Genomic DNA, 21,185 nt, shown 5'->3' with positions numbered 1-21,185 from the left:
GTGAAGGTTTTTGGTTGAAGTTTCCAGTATGACTAGTTATCTTAGATTACTGAAGCAATTATTCTAAATTGATGGGTGGTCTTGAGAAAATGTTTTCAACTGGTAGCTTTTAATAGGAGGAGAGTATGTAATACAGCACAGTGCCTGTATGAATACCAGAATTCAAGGGGCTGTTAACCTTTTCGATCTCTTAACGTGCTCTGTACACATTTTAATTATTTGTGTTTGTGACAAATATATAGCAAAGTCGGAGAACATATAGTCGCACGGCATCTGACTGCTGCTGCCTTAAGGTGCCAGACTGTGGCTGTATAAAGGTGTATGAAGTGTAGCGTTTCGCTGGGGAGGAAGCAGAACAGTGTGAGCGCACACTCTGAGGTGTCAAAGCCGAGTCATTCTCTCCGAAGTGTCAAAGCCGAGCCCTTCACTCCGAGCGGCTCCCGCCGAGCGCGGCCGAGGCTCCGTGCGGCACAGGCGGGCGCGGGCGCCCTCTGCTGACCAAAGCGCGCATGGCAGCCCTGCCCGCCCCAGCCTCCCCTTCCGCCTTCGGGCAAACCGGAGCCAAAGCCAAATATCCACGTCTTGGCTTCCCTGCACCACGTAAAGACTTGTTCTAAGAAAAAACAGCGGATTGAAGAATATTTACAGACAGTACTGTAGTTTACCAAGCCACAAAAGTCTTAATGAAAGCCAGATTTATGGTCAGAAGGATATTAGGAGTGAGTCATTTTCAGTTTCTCTCATTGGGATCATTTGAAACAGTATTTTTTACTACAAAAAGAGTAAATCGTTGGCATTCAGGTAAACCAGGATACAATTGAAAAAGAAGACACTCTTAAGAAGGTTATGGAATCTGTGACTAGCATTTGACAAAACGAGGGCCTTACTTCAAACAACTGAGCCCTACCGAAGTGCAGTTGTGGAAATAGCTCACTTACAGTTTCTATTGCAGTAGACAACTAGAGAGAGCTAAGCACCTCTCCACCTCTAAAATCCCGGAGAGGACTCTCAAGCTTCAATTTGAGTATCCAGCCTCAGATGATGTTGAGTCTGGAAAAGGCAGCAATATAAAATGGACGAATAAATGAGGCAATGAGGCAGTGAGAGAAAGAATGATGTGAGTCCTCTTTTTTTTTTTTTTTTTTTTTTTTAATTATAGATATTTCTATTTACAAAAGGAAATTATGCATCCAAAGTGATTAGTTTATTTCAAAATACATAAATATTAATTTATGAATAGAGTGTTAAAGTAAAGCCAGGCAAGTCAGAAGGGTAATTGCAAAACATAATAATAGTATTCTGCTTTTAAGAGCAGTTAAACCTTTGGTTTTAAATATGCATCAAAACACTACAAAAGTGTACTTGAGCTTCTGTTTCATTGGGCAAAGAACTGTATTTCTTCTTGGGTTCTAAAATTTCTGCTGTTTTCAATATCTGTGCGTTGGAGACAGACTGATTTATGTAAGAATCCAGAGAAGTAATTTGTTTCTTTGGGGATACAATTAACACTAAATATCTAAAATTATTTGTTGCAATCAGTATAGAAATAACCTAATTCAGTTCCATAAAACTGCAGTATTAACATGATACCAAATATTTCACTTTGCACAAAGGTTCAGTTGCATGAAGGATGAATATTTTTTTGCCAAAGGTAAGACAGAAAATTTTACTGGAATCAAATGAACTATTTTCTGGTTATTACTTCTGCATAAGTCAAATGGAGTGGACTAAATAACTAAAGTTTATTTCATTTTTATGAACTTAAGTAGACCAGGCCTCCCCCTGCATTATTGCTCAATTCTAAAATTAATCAAACTTGTAAAAGGTTTTTACTGCTTCAGAAAATGTTCTCAAGGTTTCATTGTTGCTCTTGCAGCTAAACCAGTGATGAGACTGTTTGAAAATTGATATCAGAAAAAGCAGGGATAGGTGACTATTTTTACTAAATGGTCACCTTATTTTTTTATGGTTTTTTGCTTTTCCCACCTTTGAATCTACTGATTAAAAGAATGAGGAAGATATTGATTAAACAGAGTACCATACTGTATGCAAGATTTGGTAGGCTTGACATTAATCAGGTCAGGTTTGTAGAAAAACATATTTGTGGAGACTATTGCGTGAGTAGAGGGAATTAAGGCAAGATGCTTCCTAAACCTGAATTTACTTGTTTTGATTCATAGTTATATTATCTTAATGTGGTTACTGGGATTGCTGAGCAGCCAAGTCTTTGAATCATAGGAGACTTGAGAAAGAAGAAACATTTACAGATTCCAAAGTTGCTCTTTGTGGATTTAGTGTCAAAGATTAAGGTAGTTAGATAAGGAAGTGTCACTTTTTTTAGCCTTTAAACACAGATTAGTATTCTGTTATTTCCAGGGACTATGGGGAGGGTTTAACAGATTATTGAAGAAAGTCTTAGAGGTTTGGATAAATGCAGCTGACTGTACAGTAAAATATATATAATTTTTTATAAATGATGGAATGCTACTAATAATTTTTGTTAGGCAAACCTTGTTTTTGTTACCCTGAAGCTGAAAGATGTATTACTTGAATTTTAGTCTCTTGAGGTATTTACTGTTACATACGTTTTACCTCTAAGTGTATGCTACAACTAATGGAAACATATATAATATACTAGTATTCAAGGCTTAATAAATTAATTTCAGAGCATGTATTAAGAATAGGAAAGAAAATTTTTATGTTTACAGCACAAATTAAAACCCAAGTCCCTCTCAAACATGCATACCATGAAATTTCATTGTAGTCAATGTAGTGTTTGGCAGTGCAGAACCAGGCTGATTACTGAAATATAATTACCTTTGTGGAGGAATTTGGTTGCAGGGGGAAGTCTGTCCTAAGACTGTGCCTTAATACTTCAATAGTATTAAAGTAGGACATTTAAAGGCTATTCATGAGTAATTATTTCTAATGCACTTTAAACTGTAACTGAATAAAAAATGGCTGCACTAGACTATTTTGAGAAATCTTTGCCATTTTATAACATTTAATTATCAAATTTTGCATTTCAGTATTCTAGCATTTTAAAAGTTCTCATTTTCAAAGTAATATACATTTCATAGTGCTAAAAGAATTGTTCTATTGCTACAATAATAGCTTCAGAAGATAACCTTTCCTAAAAGTTAAGCATCTAGGGCAGGAACAGCAATATTGTTGTTCAGATTGTATTTCAGTAACCAGAAAAGTTCTTGTTGTTTTCAGCTTTTTAATTAAATTAAGATTTTTCTCATAAGATAATGAATTATACCTTGTGGCCCAGAATGTAAAGTGTAGACTTTGAATCATTGCCTCATTCAAATATGAAGTATTTTAAAAACTTGTCAGCTTTTTACCACGCAAGTAGACAATTGATGGTATGAGCCATTACTTTATTGAACCATTAGCTCTTTAAAACTCTGTGCATAAATTAAAGAGGAGCTAAATGGATTTGTGGCTGTTGCCATTAGTAGCATTTTAAATTATACAGGCAATTATTGTGTTCATTTTCATTATCGTAGAGCAGCCCTTTTCCAAAACTATTGTGGTTTTCTTAGACATTATGTACAAATTTTCCCTTGGAGATAAAAATTTCCAGTGGTGTGTTTAATTTTGTTAAGTTGTTTCAAATAGAACAAATATTATGACAAGTAGAAGAAAATTTGTATAACTAATATAGGAAATAGCAATAAACATGGAAAATTTCTGCAATTCTTAATTCATCTATTTCTAATATTTTCAGAGTTATTCTAGTTACTATTTTCCAAAGAAAAGGAATAGCATTTGTAAGACTGCATATTTTACAAATGCTTTGGTAAAATCACAGTCTAGTCAAAATGAAGTCTATACACTTTTCCAATATTCAGATGAATTTTAGAGAATATTAGTGAATTTCTACATGAAATTTATCTGGATAGTTCAACAGTGTTTCATTAGTTGACTGCAGAAATTGTTTAAGTGGAAAGGCACAAAATTAAACTAATTAAGTATCCTTTAGTACATTGGAGTAACTAGTTTTTGAGAAATGGAGAATGCATTTCTATTAAAACTTACTTTCTTTGTGTGCCTTCTTAAGTAAAATTTTGCAATTGCCTTCACTTAATATAGTAAAGAAAAACATTAACATTTACTATGGCCAATAGTATGATCTATATTTAAAAGAATGGCATTATTAGTGGCAAATCAAGTGTTCTTGAGCAAAAGATTTATAGTGTGAGAAGTTTTTCAGCATCGACTTTTTTTTTGTCATAATACCTCTCCAAACACACTTTTTTGGGTCCCAAACTTAAATTCACATCTGTCTTCATCAATTAGAAAGGTATTGATGCTTTGAGTTAGCTACATATCAGTGTGCAGTGGACTAAATTTAATGTTTCTGTCCTAAAAGTGGCATTCTTTCCAAAGAAGCTCTTTATTCATTTCTCTTCTGGGGTGGGGTTTTTTATGGGGGATAGAGAGGGGAGAGATAGGCTTTCACTACCATGATGCAGGGGAAAAAAAAGTGTGAGGTAGTAGTTATGCATATTGCAAGACAGTGATTCTTTATTTTATTACAAAAAAAGACCAACTCTAGAAGGCCAGATTAAATCATTCCTTTCACTTTTTAATGGGATTTGGATGAATAGAGTAAAATATGCACTTTGCATTCATTGATAGCATCTTTAGGTTGAGGTAATTGAGTCTTTTTTCCCTGACTGAATGAATAATGACTTCATCTGATCCTCAGCGAGGCCTGAAACTTAGGCTGCCTTTGTCAACGCAAAAAGATCTGGGCTTTGAAACATGCTCTACTTCCCTGGCTTCATTTTTCTTCATTTTAATCCAAAAACCTATTTTTCTCAATAATTCAAGCATAAACTATGTAGTAGTTGAAGCAGCGGAAATTGCAAGATATTTGTCCTCGTTGTGCTGCTTTTTAAATGCAGCTGATAAATCAGCCGCTGTGGTCTTCAGCTGCCTGCTTCTCTAGAAAGGGGACAGCCCATGTGTAAGCAAGATTGCTGGAATTTTTAAGAACTATATTTAAAGTGCTTTTTTTGCAGCCTGTTTGTTATCTAAGGAAGTGTTATGTTTTACTGCTCTTACTGGCAAGACTTGGAGATAAAAGGGGCATCTGTGATGGGGCCTAGGAAACTCTTCCTGACATGATTTTCCCACATATTTTACTGACTACTAGACCATCCCAAAAAGTGGAGTAAAAATACCTTAGCTTACATCATACGTTATTGAAATGGCGAGAGTCTTAGTTACATAGCTTAAATATATTTCTTTCATGAGAAACAGCGGGTGAAGGATAGCTTCTCCTAATGTTTTACTTAAAATGTTTCTAAATCAAATACCTTTCTATTCATGTGCAGTTGAAGCCCTGTTTCACTATATTGGTTTGAAAATGGATATTCCACTTGATTGTTGTTTTTATTATTATATTGGATAAGTGAAAGCTTTATACAATTAAAAATCGTTTTTGTGGCATTGGTTCAGATTTACAGAGTGGGATGAGAGCATAGTGACAAGTTGCAGTGCACTTGTCACATGAAGAAGAAGTCACAGGCTCTGTCTCATGTGCCTGTTGGTTCTTGAATCTAACAGGTATTTGATCTTCTAGCAGTCAATGGGTAATACCCTGTGCCAGTATTTTTGCTGCAAGCATGACAGAAGAAAATTTTCCCTGCTCATTTGTTCATCTGTAATTATGTTTTCTCCTTGCCCTTCTGTGTTCCTGTCCTAGAACAAGGAATGGAGAAGGGATGTGTCAGATTTGAAGGTATTCAAAAGACTTGGCTGGTGCAGTTCATATTGGTTCTAGGAATTGTTATTGCCACAAAACCAGGGAACATCTTTTGTGTGCAAGCATTGGAATAACAATCAATGCAATTATCAAAGTTCAGTTAATAGTTGCAAGTGCATGGATTTTTAATAGGTAGGAATAACCAAAGCAAATAATGCTATCTGTTTGCATTGCAGAAGCATAAATTAAGAAAAACTCCTGACTAACTTGATTTCTTTTTCTTCCTCCAGGTTGGCTTGCTGGACCTGGAGCTGAATCAACTGACCAAAGCCCTGTTTTTGGCTTTAGTTGCACTATCAGTTGTTATGGTCACTTTGCAAGGATTTGTAGGCCCGTGGTATCGCAACCTTTTCCGGTTCCTCCTCCTGTTTTCCTATATCATCCCAATCAGGTATGTAGGAGAATGAAAGCAAAATACAGTTGCTTAAATTTACTGTATGTGGCTTTCTTGAAATTTATACTTGCTTCTCATTGCAAAGGAAATTGATCTTATCAGGAAGCTGTAGGAGAAGGTGCCAACAAATCTGCTGATTCTTGAAGGATCACTGTACAGAAAACAATACTGTTGTATTTTTTCTGTATAATGTTCATCTTGCTGGAGTAATCAGGATATCTAATCCTTTGCTAGCATAAATGTATTAATAAGGATACAAGGTATATGAGAAGGTGGTTTCAGGAAGCATGCAGATGAATGAACTGCTAGACACGTTATGGAATTTTATTTTTAATGCCTTAAATACTAAAAATGTTCCATTTCTCTGGTAAAAATATAGACATTTTGCCCCAATAATGATTAATTTAAATTGGATGGCTGAATAATGTAAGTGCTCTTTTACAATGAGAGGAGTTTTAACGTGTAACCAAGTAGAGACTTGCCCTGAATTAATTAATTCATTAAGCATGAGTACTGTATATTCAAATTGCAGATAAACTGGAACACGAAATAATATCCATGTGTGTAATCAAGTCTTCTGTGGACACAGAAGTGAGAACACTGCCTCTGAACTGAATTATTTTCTTTGCATGGGTATTGCCTTTGCAAAATGGACATACTGTCTCCTGTTAAAATACCCAGTGTTTAGATTAAGGTAATTGTTAATTTTAGATCCTCTTTACAACTGTTCAGTTTGAGATACATCATTCAGTAAGCCCAGTGATCAGCCAGAGTTAGCAGCATATAACTGTAGCTAGATTTAAGACCTGTCCCCTCAGACATGCACACAATATTCAAGTTCACATAGTAAAGAAAAGAAAAATAACAGGAGGATTTCAATAGGCCTTTTAATCTAAGTTTACATTACTTACACATTACTGTGATCACATTTTTAAAGTACATGTCTGTGTGAAGGAAATTGTATCATATTTGACCAATGGGATCCTCTGTCTTAACATTTTATAACTTAGGACTTTATTTCAAGAGTACTTTTATGTTGCAAGAGAAACTGATTCTGTGGGAAGTTGAAGGAGAAGGTTCTGGCAAATCTGCTGGAACCACAATTTTGGAATATCTTTCTAAACACTGTCACGGTCATAACTCCTTTACTGCTTGAATGATGCTGTTCAATCATATTGCCCTCACCCCCCCCTCCCCATACACACACAGTTACTGCATATTAAGAAATTTATCCATGTGAAGAGGCAAAAAGGCCTCCATTCAAATGGTTAAGTCTACGTTTTACCAGACATGTACTTTAAAACTTCCAGGGGAGGGGAAAAAAGGGGATCACTTCTAACTAAAGGATAACTTTTAACCATTTTAATGTCTTTGTTACTGGATGCAAGAGGATTAAGGCCATCTAGGTGTTGTAAATAAATTTTATTCTATATTGAAAGTTCAACATATGCCATTAAAAAAACATTTTAACTGAGCAGCTCATTTTCAATGTGAGAGTTCTATAGTGGACTTGTGGAATAGCTTTTCTCCAAAAATAACTTCTAGTATGCATCTAATCCAATTTACAATTGTTTGTGAGAGATAATATAAAAACTAAAAGTATTAGAGAATAAGGTTGGTTTAGTTCATCAGACAGGAATTTTTCACAGAATGCTTTCCTCCCTAGAGATTTATCTGTTTCTCTACCAAATCTTCTTCAACCCGAATCTTCATAAATACAGGGTTGCTTCCCACACTGTCAGCAAGATGAACAACTCAATCATGCTGGTGTTTAAACTTGACTACACTTCCCTTCCTCTCTTCTGTATGTTAAGCATGGGAATGACTTAATTTTTAGGCTCTGTTTTGAGTGTAAATTCTCAAAGATGAAAATTACAAAGCAAATGACATCGAAGCACCAGGTGTTGTACCCTCCCAATATTTTTAAAATATATATGTGGGGGAAATAATGAACTTAAAGATGTAAATGAAATGTCAGAGATTAGGATTCACTGGTAGAGGCAAAGCATATCTGGACTCAGGCACACATGAAATGTGTTGCTTGATAGTTTTAGAGAATTCAGGAAGTTTCTAATGGTGGAACTTTTTTGCAGTTCTGTTTGGCTTTTGGTTTGCAGAGCAAGGGAAATTCCAGGTATGCAATAAAAACAGTTTTTCATGGCTAGACATGTTTGGTGAAGATCATCAGGAAGATGATGATACAGTAAGTAGAGTTTAACTGATCTCTGTGCAGCCTCTCCTATCATTAATAGGAAGAGGAACTTTTCAGATGCTTCAGAAAGAAGCTGGTTCCTTTTGTTTCAGCTGCATCCTAAATACTCGTCTAGATCAGTGTTGCTTTACTTTGTGCAGGGTATTACTGTGGGGTATATAAGACTATAGAAGTATAAACATAAAACAACTGTAAAAAATACCCAACAGCACTGCAAAATAAAAACCACCCCTATAAGCAACACTTACCCAACACTCACCTTCAAAAAATCAGCCTCCAACATTGCACACATTCTGTGGTGTACAAGGAATCAAGAAAAATGGAGAAAAAGTAGTAATAAACAGATATCAAAAGCTCAGTCCATCTCTAAACTGTTTGTAAGTTAGACTCATTATGCACAAAATGTTTTGAACAGCCCCACACCCGCAGAAACTTTTGGCCCTTGAAAGTGTTTGTCATTGATGTTTTCTTTTTCCATATGCAGAAACCATAGCCCAGGGAGCCTCCATAGGCAATCTGCTGCCCTAAAAAGTCAAGCTATTTTAATTTCTTAAGATTTATCAGGGAAAGAGGATATAAAGCAAGTCCTTGACAGACTGTTCAAAACAAAGTAAATCTCACTATGATTATCTTCATCCATTATCTGAGTTTTTCCATGTTCCCTAGCATTTTTAGGCATTTTTCTAGCTGACTCTAGCCAACTAGACTGTATCACCTGGTGTAGTTGTCGCATAGCATATTCCATTTTCCTTGTCAAGTAAAATATGAGAGATGGGGAAATTAAAGGATGACCTATAGGCTGATTTTTATTTGCTTAGATCTTTATATGATATTGTGCTTAAATGAAGTAACTTCTGTTTTGTTCTATTTTTATCTGTTTAATGACAATTAATACCAGTTACTAGGCTCCAAAAAATCAGTTTCTGTGAAGATTTAACTTTCCAGGCATATTGAATTGAAAATATTTTTGGTTGTTTTTTGACCAATATTTTTAAAACTATGCCATTTTTTTCCTACATTTTGAATAATGCATATATCAGTTATAGCTTATGGCTGCTTCAAGAAAGCAGGGATATACAGAAAGCTCAGGAAGTTAGGAAAAAACCTACCATCTGACTTTTAGTCAAAATCATACTTGAATTTTATCGACACAATATCGCTTTGTTCACAAAATTGTCCTTGCTACCTTCATTAGGTCTTGATTGCTTTTCACCAAGTCATGAATGGTAGCATGTTACTGGAGTTTCTAAATGTATTTGTCAAACTTTCTCAGTGAAGGCCTTTGCTTATTGGCAAATTTGTCCTTTTGACAAAAAAACCCCAAATCAGACACCTTTAGAAGGGGACCTTACATCATTACAATTTGTTAAAAAAAAAGAAATTTAGAAATCCTGTAAATAGGAATGTTTAATCTAAAACACTGGTGTTGTTTTTGAGGGAATAAGAGCAGAACTATTCATTTTTAACATGTAGTTAAAAGCAGTGTGGATTCTGAAATGTTGTCCTGAGGCTGAATTGAAGAGAAACCCTGGCTCTTAATGGAATAAATCCCCAAGCTGGATAAAAATTGCCTTAGGATTTCCTGCTTTAGGATAACTAGTGTTGAGGTGGAGAGACCAGAAACGTATTATTGTGCTTGCTAAATATGCTCATTCTCTGCAACAGCCTTCAAATTCCTGTGTTAACATACTCTGCCTAAATATTGCATGTTAATTGGTTTGCTAAAAATTAGTGTTACTAATGCAACAGTTGCTAATGCTACGTTGGATGCTGTTCTGTGTGTTTTCATGAATAACTGATGTGTTTGAAGTTTGTTAATTTGGATTAAATTGAGAAGGATTTGAAAAATGGTGAATTTAAAATGTTTTGCTTATATAATGAGGTTTCCTAAAGTCTGCAAAGAAATTATGAGAAATTATAGCTAATATTATCAGGCACTGAAAGTAGCTTTATTTTGAGTAAGCTTAGTGTCTCCTTGTTTTATTATGTAAAAATTCTTGGACTTTTCAGTGAAGTATTTTTATCCATTCCTGTGAAGCTCTGTTGGAGAGGTTTCTAGTTTCAAAAGCAAACTCACTATTAATAGGCCATCAGCATTTTTACTATTGCATCAGTTTCCATAATGTGCTAAGCAATAGGCTACAATGATTTCAAATATAAAGATTTCCTCTAAGACAAAAAGCATTAAATGAAGGCAGTCAGAAAAGGATACAGTGTGCAAATTTTAGAATTAATACTAAAAAATTAATCTATGGCACTCATTTTTATTCCCATTTAATTCTTTATTCATCTTAACAATTCAAGCATATACCCAATATTTTTCTGTGTGCTAGAAAGCTGTCTTGGACTGTCCTAGTCATTGGGGAGAGATTATTTCTCTATAGACCAGCAGTGCCAGCTATTAGGTCCATCAGCATAAAGGGGGTGCATTCTGTTCTACTTAGCAGTGCATGCTGGAAAGCTAGAGTAATTCCTAAAATGCCATAATACTTTGAAATGTTGAGCAGTCAGGAGAAATCCATAAGAGAAGTTAGAGTCTTGTTTTCTTTTCTTTTTTCCTTGCCTTTAAATTATATTCAAGTATATTATAGTTAAATGCATGGAGTGTTTAGAACATCAAAACAAGGTGATAAACATGCTTATAAAAGGTGCAAGTAAAGATGCCTGCTGCACTTCAGCTTTGGGAGGCTTTTCTGATTTTATCTTACCAAAGCACAGTTTTTCCTATCTGAGCAGCTGCAGATCTCCATTGGTAGAGATCTGTAGACGTCTCTCTCTATGTGCCATGTACCTGAGACTGAAGTGCTTAAATAGAGTGTCCATCTCAGAATCTCTGTCTTGGTAGATAGCCTGAATGCCTCTTTGAAGTGGGGTGGTGAGGAGCTTTCATCATTCAGTTAATCCACTTGCTAGTGGCTAGAGCAAATGTCCATCTGTTTTTAAATTAACTTAAGTGTGCTCGTGTATCTCTTGTCAAGTTAGACTGCATCCTTTGTTCTTGACTGGCTAACTAGCAGGTTTGTATACCCAAGAGGAGTAAAGCTTTTGCTGTTCCTTTGGTTTCAATGTGAAGTGTGTTGCTTTGGTCTTTATAGTCACTCTGAATGTTAACAGACAAGCATAATAAGAATGCAGTTTGCCCACTACTGGCTCTGGAATGAGTAAGATAGGGTAGAACTGTAGTTAACCAGTGTGAGGCAAGTTACTTCCAGTATTTGTCTCGCTATACTGTAGCATTTTCAGTAAAAAGAATCTGTAGAGTCCTCCTTCTGTTGTCTGTCCTTTTGTTATATGTATTTGCATGTCTGAAGACAGATGAAATTAGGGAAAATATTACAGGACCAATTGGGGTATATTACCACAGAGAAGGATAATTTTCAGATGATGCCGATTTTGGTGGGAAAATAAGATGTAGTTAAAGCATAAAATACCATCCTAAATAGTAAATCTTGTGCCTAAAGCATATGTTTCTTTTCTGTGGCAACATATTTTGTCTTCTGTACAAATTCAGGAGGTAGGGGACGTAGAATAAACTTTTTTTCAGTGTGCGTCAAAATTTCAGATGCTCTCATAATTCTAATTATATGCATCTCTTCTTTATGGGATAGTGCAGATTGTGACTCAATGTTCCCTCCACTGTTACCTCAGGTAATCCACAGTCTGTTGCTGTGATTCCAAGAGGACAGATGAAAATTCCTGGTAGCTGCTCTTTTTGTTATGCAGTTAAGTCAGGATGATGTCAGGACTGTTACAAAAATGTCTGAAGTGCATTGATACCTTGATAGGTACCTTTGAACAGTTCTAAGAATTACATTCCTGTTAACCTGTTGCTTAACTTGGGACTCTTGTGATAGCAACTTAGCTACAAATAGTTTGCAGAATCACAGGATATGCTGAACTGGAAGGGACTCATAATGATCATCGGGTCCAACTCCTGGCCCTCCACAGGACCATCCTCAAGAGTCACACCGTGTACCTGAGAGCATTGTCCAAACACACCTTGAACTCTGTCAGGTTTGGTGCTGTGACATCTTCCTTGGGGAGCCTGTGCCAGTGCCCAACCATCCTTTGGCTGAAGAGCCTTTTTCTAACATTCAATATATTTCTAATATTTAAACATCCCCTTACACAAATCAGGCCATTCCCTCAGATCCTTTCACTGGTCATCACAGAGAAGAGATCAGCATTTGCCCCTCCTCTTTCCCTTAGAAGCAAGTTATAGACTACGATGAGGTCTCCCCTCAGTCTCCCCTTCTACAGGCTGAACAGACCAAGTGACCTCAGTAGTTCATATAGCTACTGTCATACCTGTCTTTTCAGTATTTCTGTTCGAGCAGAGTCAAGAGAAATCAACATATGCCTTTTTCTTAGTCACTGCTCCTCTGACATGGAAACAGAAACATGGTGAATAGCCAGAGGAAAGTAGCATTTTAATGGTTTAGAACAAGGTGGATAGAGTTTTATTTTGGAACATTTTATTATGGGGAATAATAATGTGATTAAATGAGTGAAGACTTTTTTATTGTAACATAGGAATACAAGGTCCATTTTAGTTCTTATATGATGAAGACATGGAAATATTAAAAAATTAATGCACAGAGTGAACTGGAAAAACATATTTTTGATTTTGGACTTCTATATGTAATCAGTAAAACTTGCTGCAAATTGCATATTTTCTGTTAGTGAGCAACCCAAAGATTACTTCATGCCAACATGGTATCACAAGGGTGCATTTTGCTGCTTTGCATTTTTCTCCTTTTACAATGGACCCTCTCTAGCTACAATTTGGGAAGGACAAAAATATCATTGATTTTTTGGGAAAGAGCAGTTGACAAATATAGTTCTACTATATTAAAGAAATAATGTTGTTGGTTGTTTTTTAAAAAACAAAAAAAAAACCCGCCAGTGACTTGAAAAGGTACAAAAATATTTGTAATTTCACATCATAAAGAGAACCTATATGGTGTTTGTGGTTTTTTTAGTAGATAAAAACTGACTTGAATCTGTTCTTGCTGAATCTATTCTTGCTATACGTTATCCTTCTGTATAAGATCAGTAATGTAATTATGTCAAGAGTCTTCACAAAGTGTTGGAATCTGTCTCATGCAGAATGCATGATACTGCATTTGTTGATATAGCCATATCTTCTAAAAGTCTGGGATGAAGCCTGTGATATGTACTCTACAAACACATTAAAAAAGCAGTCTTCCAAAATTTTGGTGCACATAGGTTTAAGATCTTTCTTTTTTCAGATATACAAAAAAGAGCTTCTGTTGTTATTTTTATGGTTATCATTTTCATTTTGCCTAATATTCACACTGATTATGGTATAAATTTCCTTTGCAGTTTACGTGTCAACTTGGACATGGGAAAGGCAGCCTATGGGTGGATGATTATGAAAGATGACAATATTCCTGGAACAGTTGTTCGAACTAGCACCATACCAGAAGAGTTGGGACGATTAGTTTATTTACTAACAGATAAAACAGGTATATCAGCTTACCATTCTGAAATCTGATAACTTTTATAAAATTTCTAAATTTAATTCTATGAATATGCTAATGTAAGAGTAGATTTAGACTACTGATTTTTGTTTCTCAGTAAAATTTTACACATTTGCTTGAGTACTTTTACAAGTACCTATAGGCATGGGTAGGTCAGTAATTAGATGTTAAAGTCAATATTTGGTAGTACTGTGATTTATTCCAGTGGGAACAGCTCTTCTATAGCAAGAGGATACTGTACAGCATGAGTAAGAGTACCATATGTCTTCCTCTGAAAAGACTCTGGAATAGCACTCAGGATGCTGGGTTTTTTTGCACTTCATTGCTACTGCAATATTGTATGATAATAAGTAAGAATGGCTTTTGAGAGCAAGTAATTTCCAAAACAAGTCACGAGATCAGCCTCCAAAATGATATCTGTTGTCCCAGTGAAGTTACTTGCTCTTTATGTTGCCAAGACCAGTTCTGCAGCTGCTGAATGATTTCAGCTTCATAACTGCAACCAGTTACTGTACCTCATCTGGTGTACTGGAACCCCCAACCCTTACCAAGATCGGAAGGTAAGTATGGAGAGTGTGAAAGAGTAATAACTTGTGTTACACTTTCTTGTTTCTTTCTGAGATTGAATAAATAATTTCTGGTAGATATACATAGGTATTTTTAAAGCAGCTTTACTTCTGAACAGAGAAAATTGTTTCTTGAAAAACTTAAAGAATTCTTTTACTGGTTTTAAGTAAAATGTAGTTCAAAATCATGAAAAGCTGCTGGAGAAGGCAGGGGTTGGCCTGTTATACTGCTCCAAAAGCATAATATACAGTTTATATCTCCATCTGTTTTAAATAGTTCTCCCTCCCATGCTAACACTTCCATTACTGCATATTTGAAATGAAGTGTAAATATAATAAATCGTCACTTTTTCAAAACACGCTTTCCTTTTTTCTTCTATAAGCACATATGTTATCCTATATACATCTGAATGTTCTTCTATTTTGTAAAAGGAAAATATATTGCTAATTATAGTGTGGCAGTTCTTCAGACCAAGTGAATGATTGTTAAACAAGTCTTATTTCAGTTACCTAATAATTTGTATACTATTTGAAACTGTTTATTGATTTTAATTGCACCCTTCATCATGATAATTTATGTAACTTTGAGTGCTGTCACATTGAAGACTTGAAGTATGTAATTTACATGTTTGGAAAAAGTATGTTCAAAAATAATTTGTTTTCAAAATAATGCAGTAAAGTTAAATTACAAAGTAAATTCTAAAGTTAGTTACAAAACACTACTTTCTAAGCAAAACCAATGTAGACTTTTAAACTTTGCTGGTAGAGATTCCAGATTGTTGGTGTTCAACCTCAAAGGCTTTTCAGAGGACTGAGGTCTGCTGAGCTCTGGTGGAAGGTCTGAATCGGTACAATAATGATGTAAAAATGAAAGTGAAGGCCATACTCTAGGGCAGTAGTTTCAAAGTGTTTTGGAAAGGAGCAGTCAGCAGTCTCACCCTATGCATTTTTACCTGAGTGTCAGCTGAAAGCTCCTGGAAGTGAAAATAAGCCAGGAGTCCTGGAGACGTCACCAGCTTCACACCACTAACTGTGCCTGGCAGAGATGGGAAACTCTGCTCTGTTTTAATACTCTTAAGTGCCCTGCAAATTTTAAACTGTTCTTCATTCTGGGCAAACACATCGACAATGTACTTTTTACCCAAGTATATTGGTAGCTGCTTCCAGTTTCCTTTCCTGAATACATTTGTTCTCATTATGCATTTTAGATAAATGTGAAAAATACTGTTAGATAATGAACAAAGTCTGTACTCTTAATCCATGATTGACATTGCATGATTATACAGTTTATAAGAGCTGGTCTCAGCACTTTCTCATTTGAATTTTCATTTCTAGTCATATAAACCAGTTGAATCTGTTCCTCTGCCCACTTAAGGTCTGGCTGTCAGACGATAAAGAAGGAAGTCAGTTTTGTAGCCATCTGCCCAAGTGGTTGCTACCAAAAAAGCTCTTGGCTTCATTTAACTAAAAGGCTGATTTAGTTAAATGTAAACAGGCAAAGTTTTTTTCAATACTGAAAAGGAAAGGGAATCCAGAGAACTGTCTGCAAAAGTCTTATATTGTGGCCCAAGCTTCACTGGAAATTATTGAGAATAGTTGTTGAGTCTTAGGAGCATTGCATTACTAACATAATTGCAAGGTAGTCCTTTGTATGATTGTAAATTGGGTTTGTGCTTCATCAATAAGCTTTTTGACAAGAAGCGTCCATCACAGTGGCTCTCTCATTTGCCACAGTATAATAGAAAATGAAGTATCCCAATAATTGCATTATAGTTTCCTTATTGTGGGACAAGAAAGCAATGTGGTATAATTAGGTTTGATTGGAGTGCATGTTTCCGGTAAGATCTGAAATTAATGATGTTGCTATAGTGACACATCTGCGGCCACCAGTGCGTGAAACATAAAGTAATTCATTCGACAAGAGAAGACATCTGTTAACTGCAAGGATGCAGAGCATATTGACACTGACCAGAAATACTAGACGTTATGTGATAAATGAACAAATGATGCTGAAACAGGAGGACAGATAATTTGTACTTAATCTGCTGGGAGAACTTTAATCTTCTCACTGGTTGCATTTGACAATGCCATTGTTTAAAGAACAATGCTGCAGAGAACTCATAAATTTTAAAACTTAACTCAGGGTGCAGCCTATTAAAGCAATACATTAATTCCTTTGTTAGGGAGTTTTTATCTTCATGTAGAACAAAGCCATTACTAAAAACACTCAGTAAAACAACAGGTTTTTTAGGACTCACATTTTAATTATAGCATCTATTACCCATAATGCCACGTTGTTTGGACTTGAATCACATATAACTTTGACAGAAAGACATCATCCATTATGATGGTGGGTAGCAGTTTGCATGAGCATGGTTTCTCATGGTCTCCAGGGTACAAAAAATTCTAATGATGAAAAAAAAAAGATATTTGCCAATATTTAATGAGAGTTTTTGTTTCTTTGGATGTGGTTTAGAAATCCACCTGCTATTCATAACTACCAATGTGTTCAGCTAAAGCAGACATGTAGTCTTCCAAGTGTAGTTATTTACTAATGAATGTACTTGTATTTGAGTTCTGTAATTAACATTTTAGTGGGTATTTGGACTAAATGAGTTACTTAACAGATATAATCGTTGAACAGATGCATAGAGCAATGGGATTCCTGAATTTTTTGGAAAATCTGTGTATTAGAGGTTAGTGTATATGGACTTCTGTTAAATGTGCCTAATGTAATGTACTCTTAGAACATTACTATAAGTGAATTTCAGTCATTGTTTATGGAAATTAATCTTTTTAGTTATACTTTGAGTCTTTGAGTCTTTACCTCTTCAGTGTAAGCAACTAGAGAGAAGGAGTAATTAAAAAAAATTGATGGAATAACATCTTCCTTCACTTAGATGGATCTATATTTATACTCTGCCTCTTAAGATTTTTAGTACCACTAGGTTTGCAGGGTGAGTAGAGCAGACTAGAAATGAATTGCTTTGATGGAGACATCCTACTGGAAGATTCCAGACTAAGGAATCCTTACCTTTTGTTTTCTGTTGGACTCCCATTCACTGAAAATATCCAGCGAGGATGATGTTGCTCTTACACTGCTGAATATACAGGTATTGTGCTTGTGGGAGACAGAAGGCACAGAGGAAATAGGTACTGCTCTTCACAACATGGTTTAGGAGTGGGACTCCCTAACTCAGTGCCCCCAAGTTACCTGTTACCTCTACTGTGACCCTCTGCCCAGGAAAGATTAGGTTTAGCTCAGCTCTCTTGGTCTTTGTCCTCATTCTTAATGGGTTGTACTGGGACTTCCTTGGTTTGAGGTGTTGTGTAGGTTGTGTTTATGGCATACTCACAAATGAGCAGCTGAATGAGCAGACATATTCTATGTATGCTTACCATGAGTTTTTTTCATCTTCTTATATTATATGCCAGATTTTATTTTTTCCAGGGTTCATAGAAAAAAATATGTATCTCCAGATTGTTGTCAGCAGTCTAATTATTAGACTGATTAGGCCTGATCTCCCTTAAAGTTTCCATAGAAATGTGCACATTTAAACTGACTTTTTATCTGTTAAGGCAAATAGCTCAAACAATGTGCTCAAATTATATGAAAGGTTACCTATCTCTTAATTTCTCACAAAGTTACTAATTTTTCTGTTGTACAAATTTTCTTGCTTTTTCTTGTTTTGGACTTTTTAGTTTGCTGATATTGGTCCAAATTGCCAGCTAGTAATACAGGATCAGAATGATCTGCATCTGCTTCTCAAAAAACAGCAACAAAAAATCTCTGTTGCTCTGTGAATCACATCTGTTGCCACCCAAGGAATGATGCCTTCAGGACTTTTTCCTGAGAAATTAATTTCCTCTTTGCCTGCTTTACTCTGTGTTTAATGATACAATTGTAGGAAAGAAGGGGGAAAAAAAAGCTCTTGGCTTCAATAAAGAACACACTAAATTTTTCTCCAGCAATTCTACACTAACTTTTTTGTCAGGCTATTTTCCTTGTGTGGTACCTGCATTCCAGAGCTAAGTTCAAGATTGTATAACAGTAGTAATAGATGGTATGTTGACTAATGTGCTTTATGGAAGCTTTCCTAAAGTAAGCTGTTTTTTAAATCTAACAACTCTTTGTATTAGCAAAGTCCTGAAAATGTGGAATTGATAACTATTTAAAAATATTATTAAAAATAGAAAGTTCCTTCACTGTTCTATAGTACTTACCACCTTGAGCCGACTGAAAAAGTTCAGTTTTGTATTGTTTTTGTTGTTCAAAAAGTGGGCTATATTAGAAAATCTGCCTCTAGATATTTGAAGAGTTTGCATCTGGGGGCATAAAATACAAGACATGTTGTTCTGTCATAGATTATTAGTCATCAGCTAAAACTAATTTGTCTTCAACTAAAATTTAAGACAGAACTGCTGCTGAAGTTATAACATGACTGGTTGGCACCATGTAATGTATGGAACAAGTTGTTTTCTGTCCCATTTTGGCATTTCATTAATTAGAAGAATTTAGATGTGAATCTTAATTTGTACACGTGATGAAACATTATTTCCATGAGAATGGCTGAGAAAGGTGTATTTTGTTAAGGTGAGGTTTTTTTCAGAATTTTTTGAGAGTATTTTCATAACTTCAGCTATCCCTGTTTGTCTAACTACACATCAGGTTTATTATGGCTGTTCTTGAAAGTCTTACTCTAGTCTTGAGAAGCATGAGCAAACTGGAATTGTTGCTTCTTTTCTTTATTTTTGTTTTTGGTTTTTTGTCATAGATATTTCCTACTAACATAGATGATAAAAAGGATTGTATTAGAGATGTATAAAATGCAAGTATTGAATCAGGATTTCCAGTATGTTTATTTCCATGTCTTTGTTGATTATTTTTCCTCACCTGTTTTTCCTAAACCTTCTTCCCTGGATCCTGTTGATTGCAAGATAGGAAAATCCATACAATTCTGTGCAGAAGCTTTTCTTCTCTGCTTGCTGAGAAAGAGGGGGCGGAACACAGAAATTTTCCAGCCATCTACCTTTCCCTCACCAAGCATGATATGGAGTTGGACTGATTTAGTGGTGTCAGAAGAAATAATCTTTCCATATAATAATCATAGGGCTAATTTTGTTTCCTGCTCAGTTTTCCCAAGCAGCAATTACAGAAATAGTGGGAAGCAGGTTTGACAGTTGCCTGCTGTCTCACCTTTTGACTAGCATTTAGTTTCACAACTCCTAGAGAGAGTTTTTTTAATTCAAAGGCTTGGCAAAGTCAAAGACAGTGAGAAGGTATTAGCACGCCTGGAAGGTTAGGAAGGTGATAAAGATTGGCTTGAAAATTTCTTGCACTGAATATTTTTGCACAGTGTGTGGGTTTTGGTTTTGCTTTCTTTTAGAAATGGAGATTTTAGTTTCTCATATTTTTGGTGGAAATTTTCATGTTTCTTATGTGCAAACTGGAGATTTATTTTTTCTAGTCTTGAATTAAAGTACAAAATGTAATGAATTTTAATAAAAGGTCTCAATAAAAGCACAGCTTCTAAAAGTAGAAAAAGTGGATTTATGTGATTACTGTAAAACAAAATTTCATTTTCCCATGTATGGAAGTAACCAAAAATTTCCAATTTGCTAATTATAGAGATCTGGAACTTTGTCTTCCTGGGCTGTTTTCCAGCCTTGGGAATGTTCAGCTTCTCATGTAAATTTTTAATAATGTTATGCATATTTTGTAGAGAATTTATGCATTTCACATAAACCTTATTTTAATAATTTTTAAAAATTCAAATAATATAATTATAGAAAGAAAAATCCTCAGCAACATGTAAGGAAAAGCAAATGGGAAATGTAGTTTTTAATGGTAAAGGGAGAATTTGGAACAGAAATCTTGCAGTGGTAAAACAGAAAGAGTTTTATAGTGCAGTGTGGTGGTACAACAATGGAGATGAAGTGTCACTGTACAGGTATCACCAGGAAGTGGGAGTGGTAGACATTTCAAATGCAACTGTGAAAGACATGAGACTTTTAGAGCCCTAATGAATCTTTGAAGATCCCTGATAGTTCTAGCCCTGATAATAGCATAAACCATACGCTGACTGGCCAGACTAGTGTTGTTTTGCAGACAACTATAGCATACCTCATCCTTTTAGTCTTTTCTTCTCCTGTTGCTAAGCATGTAGCTTGGCATATAGCATGTAGTTTGGCATACTAGGATAAAGATGTGAAATAAAAATATTCAAGGTAAATAAAATAATTATTAAATATTTTATTCTGCTGTATTTATTTCCAGAGAATTTTCTTATACTCCATTTTAAAAATATTGTAGAAACTTCAAGAATGTCTACTCTGGTACTATGTTTGGTTTATTTTTTTATGATCAGACTTGTGCATTTTAATGACACAAACCTGTCTGGTTAAATATAGGAATAGCTTTATACTATTTTTATACTTGCTCTGCCTGAGTAGCTGTAGGGAAAAAATTTAGGAAGAGCCATAATCAAAATAATCTTTTTTAAGCTGACCATGGAAAGCTAGGCAGTAGTGACCCCTTTCTGCCTCACATACCCCATCAGGCAAGACTGACACCCCCACCCCTCAATTAGAGGTTTTCCAAACCAGAGGATGTGGCTGGTTGGCAAACGTGGATGCAGTGTCAGTCTGGCTGACAGTCTGTAGTTTCTTGCAAATGTGAAGTGAGCACAGAAAACACTGGTTTTGTTCATTCTGCCTTATTCTGCTT

General features: G+C 35.4%; 1 protein-coding gene across 1 annotated transcript in view; it reads left to right on the top strand.

The window, feature by feature from the left end:
• The window catches only part of ATP9B (ATPase phospholipid transporting 9B (putative)), a 150,929-nt gene that overhangs the window by 98,559 nt on the left and 31,185 nt on the right, over positions 1-21,185 (top strand). Inside the window, exons 12-13 of the mRNA XM_071450698.1 lie at positions 6,013-6,173; positions 13,735-13,877. Coding sequence (XP_071306799.1) covers positions 6,013-6,173; positions 13,735-13,877 — 304 coding nt within the window. The remainder of the gene's footprint in view (positions 1-6,012; positions 6,174-13,734; positions 13,878-21,185) is intronic.

This window comes from Agelaius tricolor, unplaced genomic scaffold (genome assembly GCF_023055355.1).
Source record: "Agelaius tricolor isolate 1412-34295 unplaced genomic scaffold, bAgeTri1.0.p SCAF_2, whole genome shotgun sequence".
NCBI classification, from domain to species: domain Eukaryota; kingdom Metazoa; phylum Chordata; class Aves; order Passeriformes; family Icteridae; genus Agelaius; species Agelaius tricolor.
This window is presented reverse-complemented; position numbering and strand designations above follow the sequence as displayed.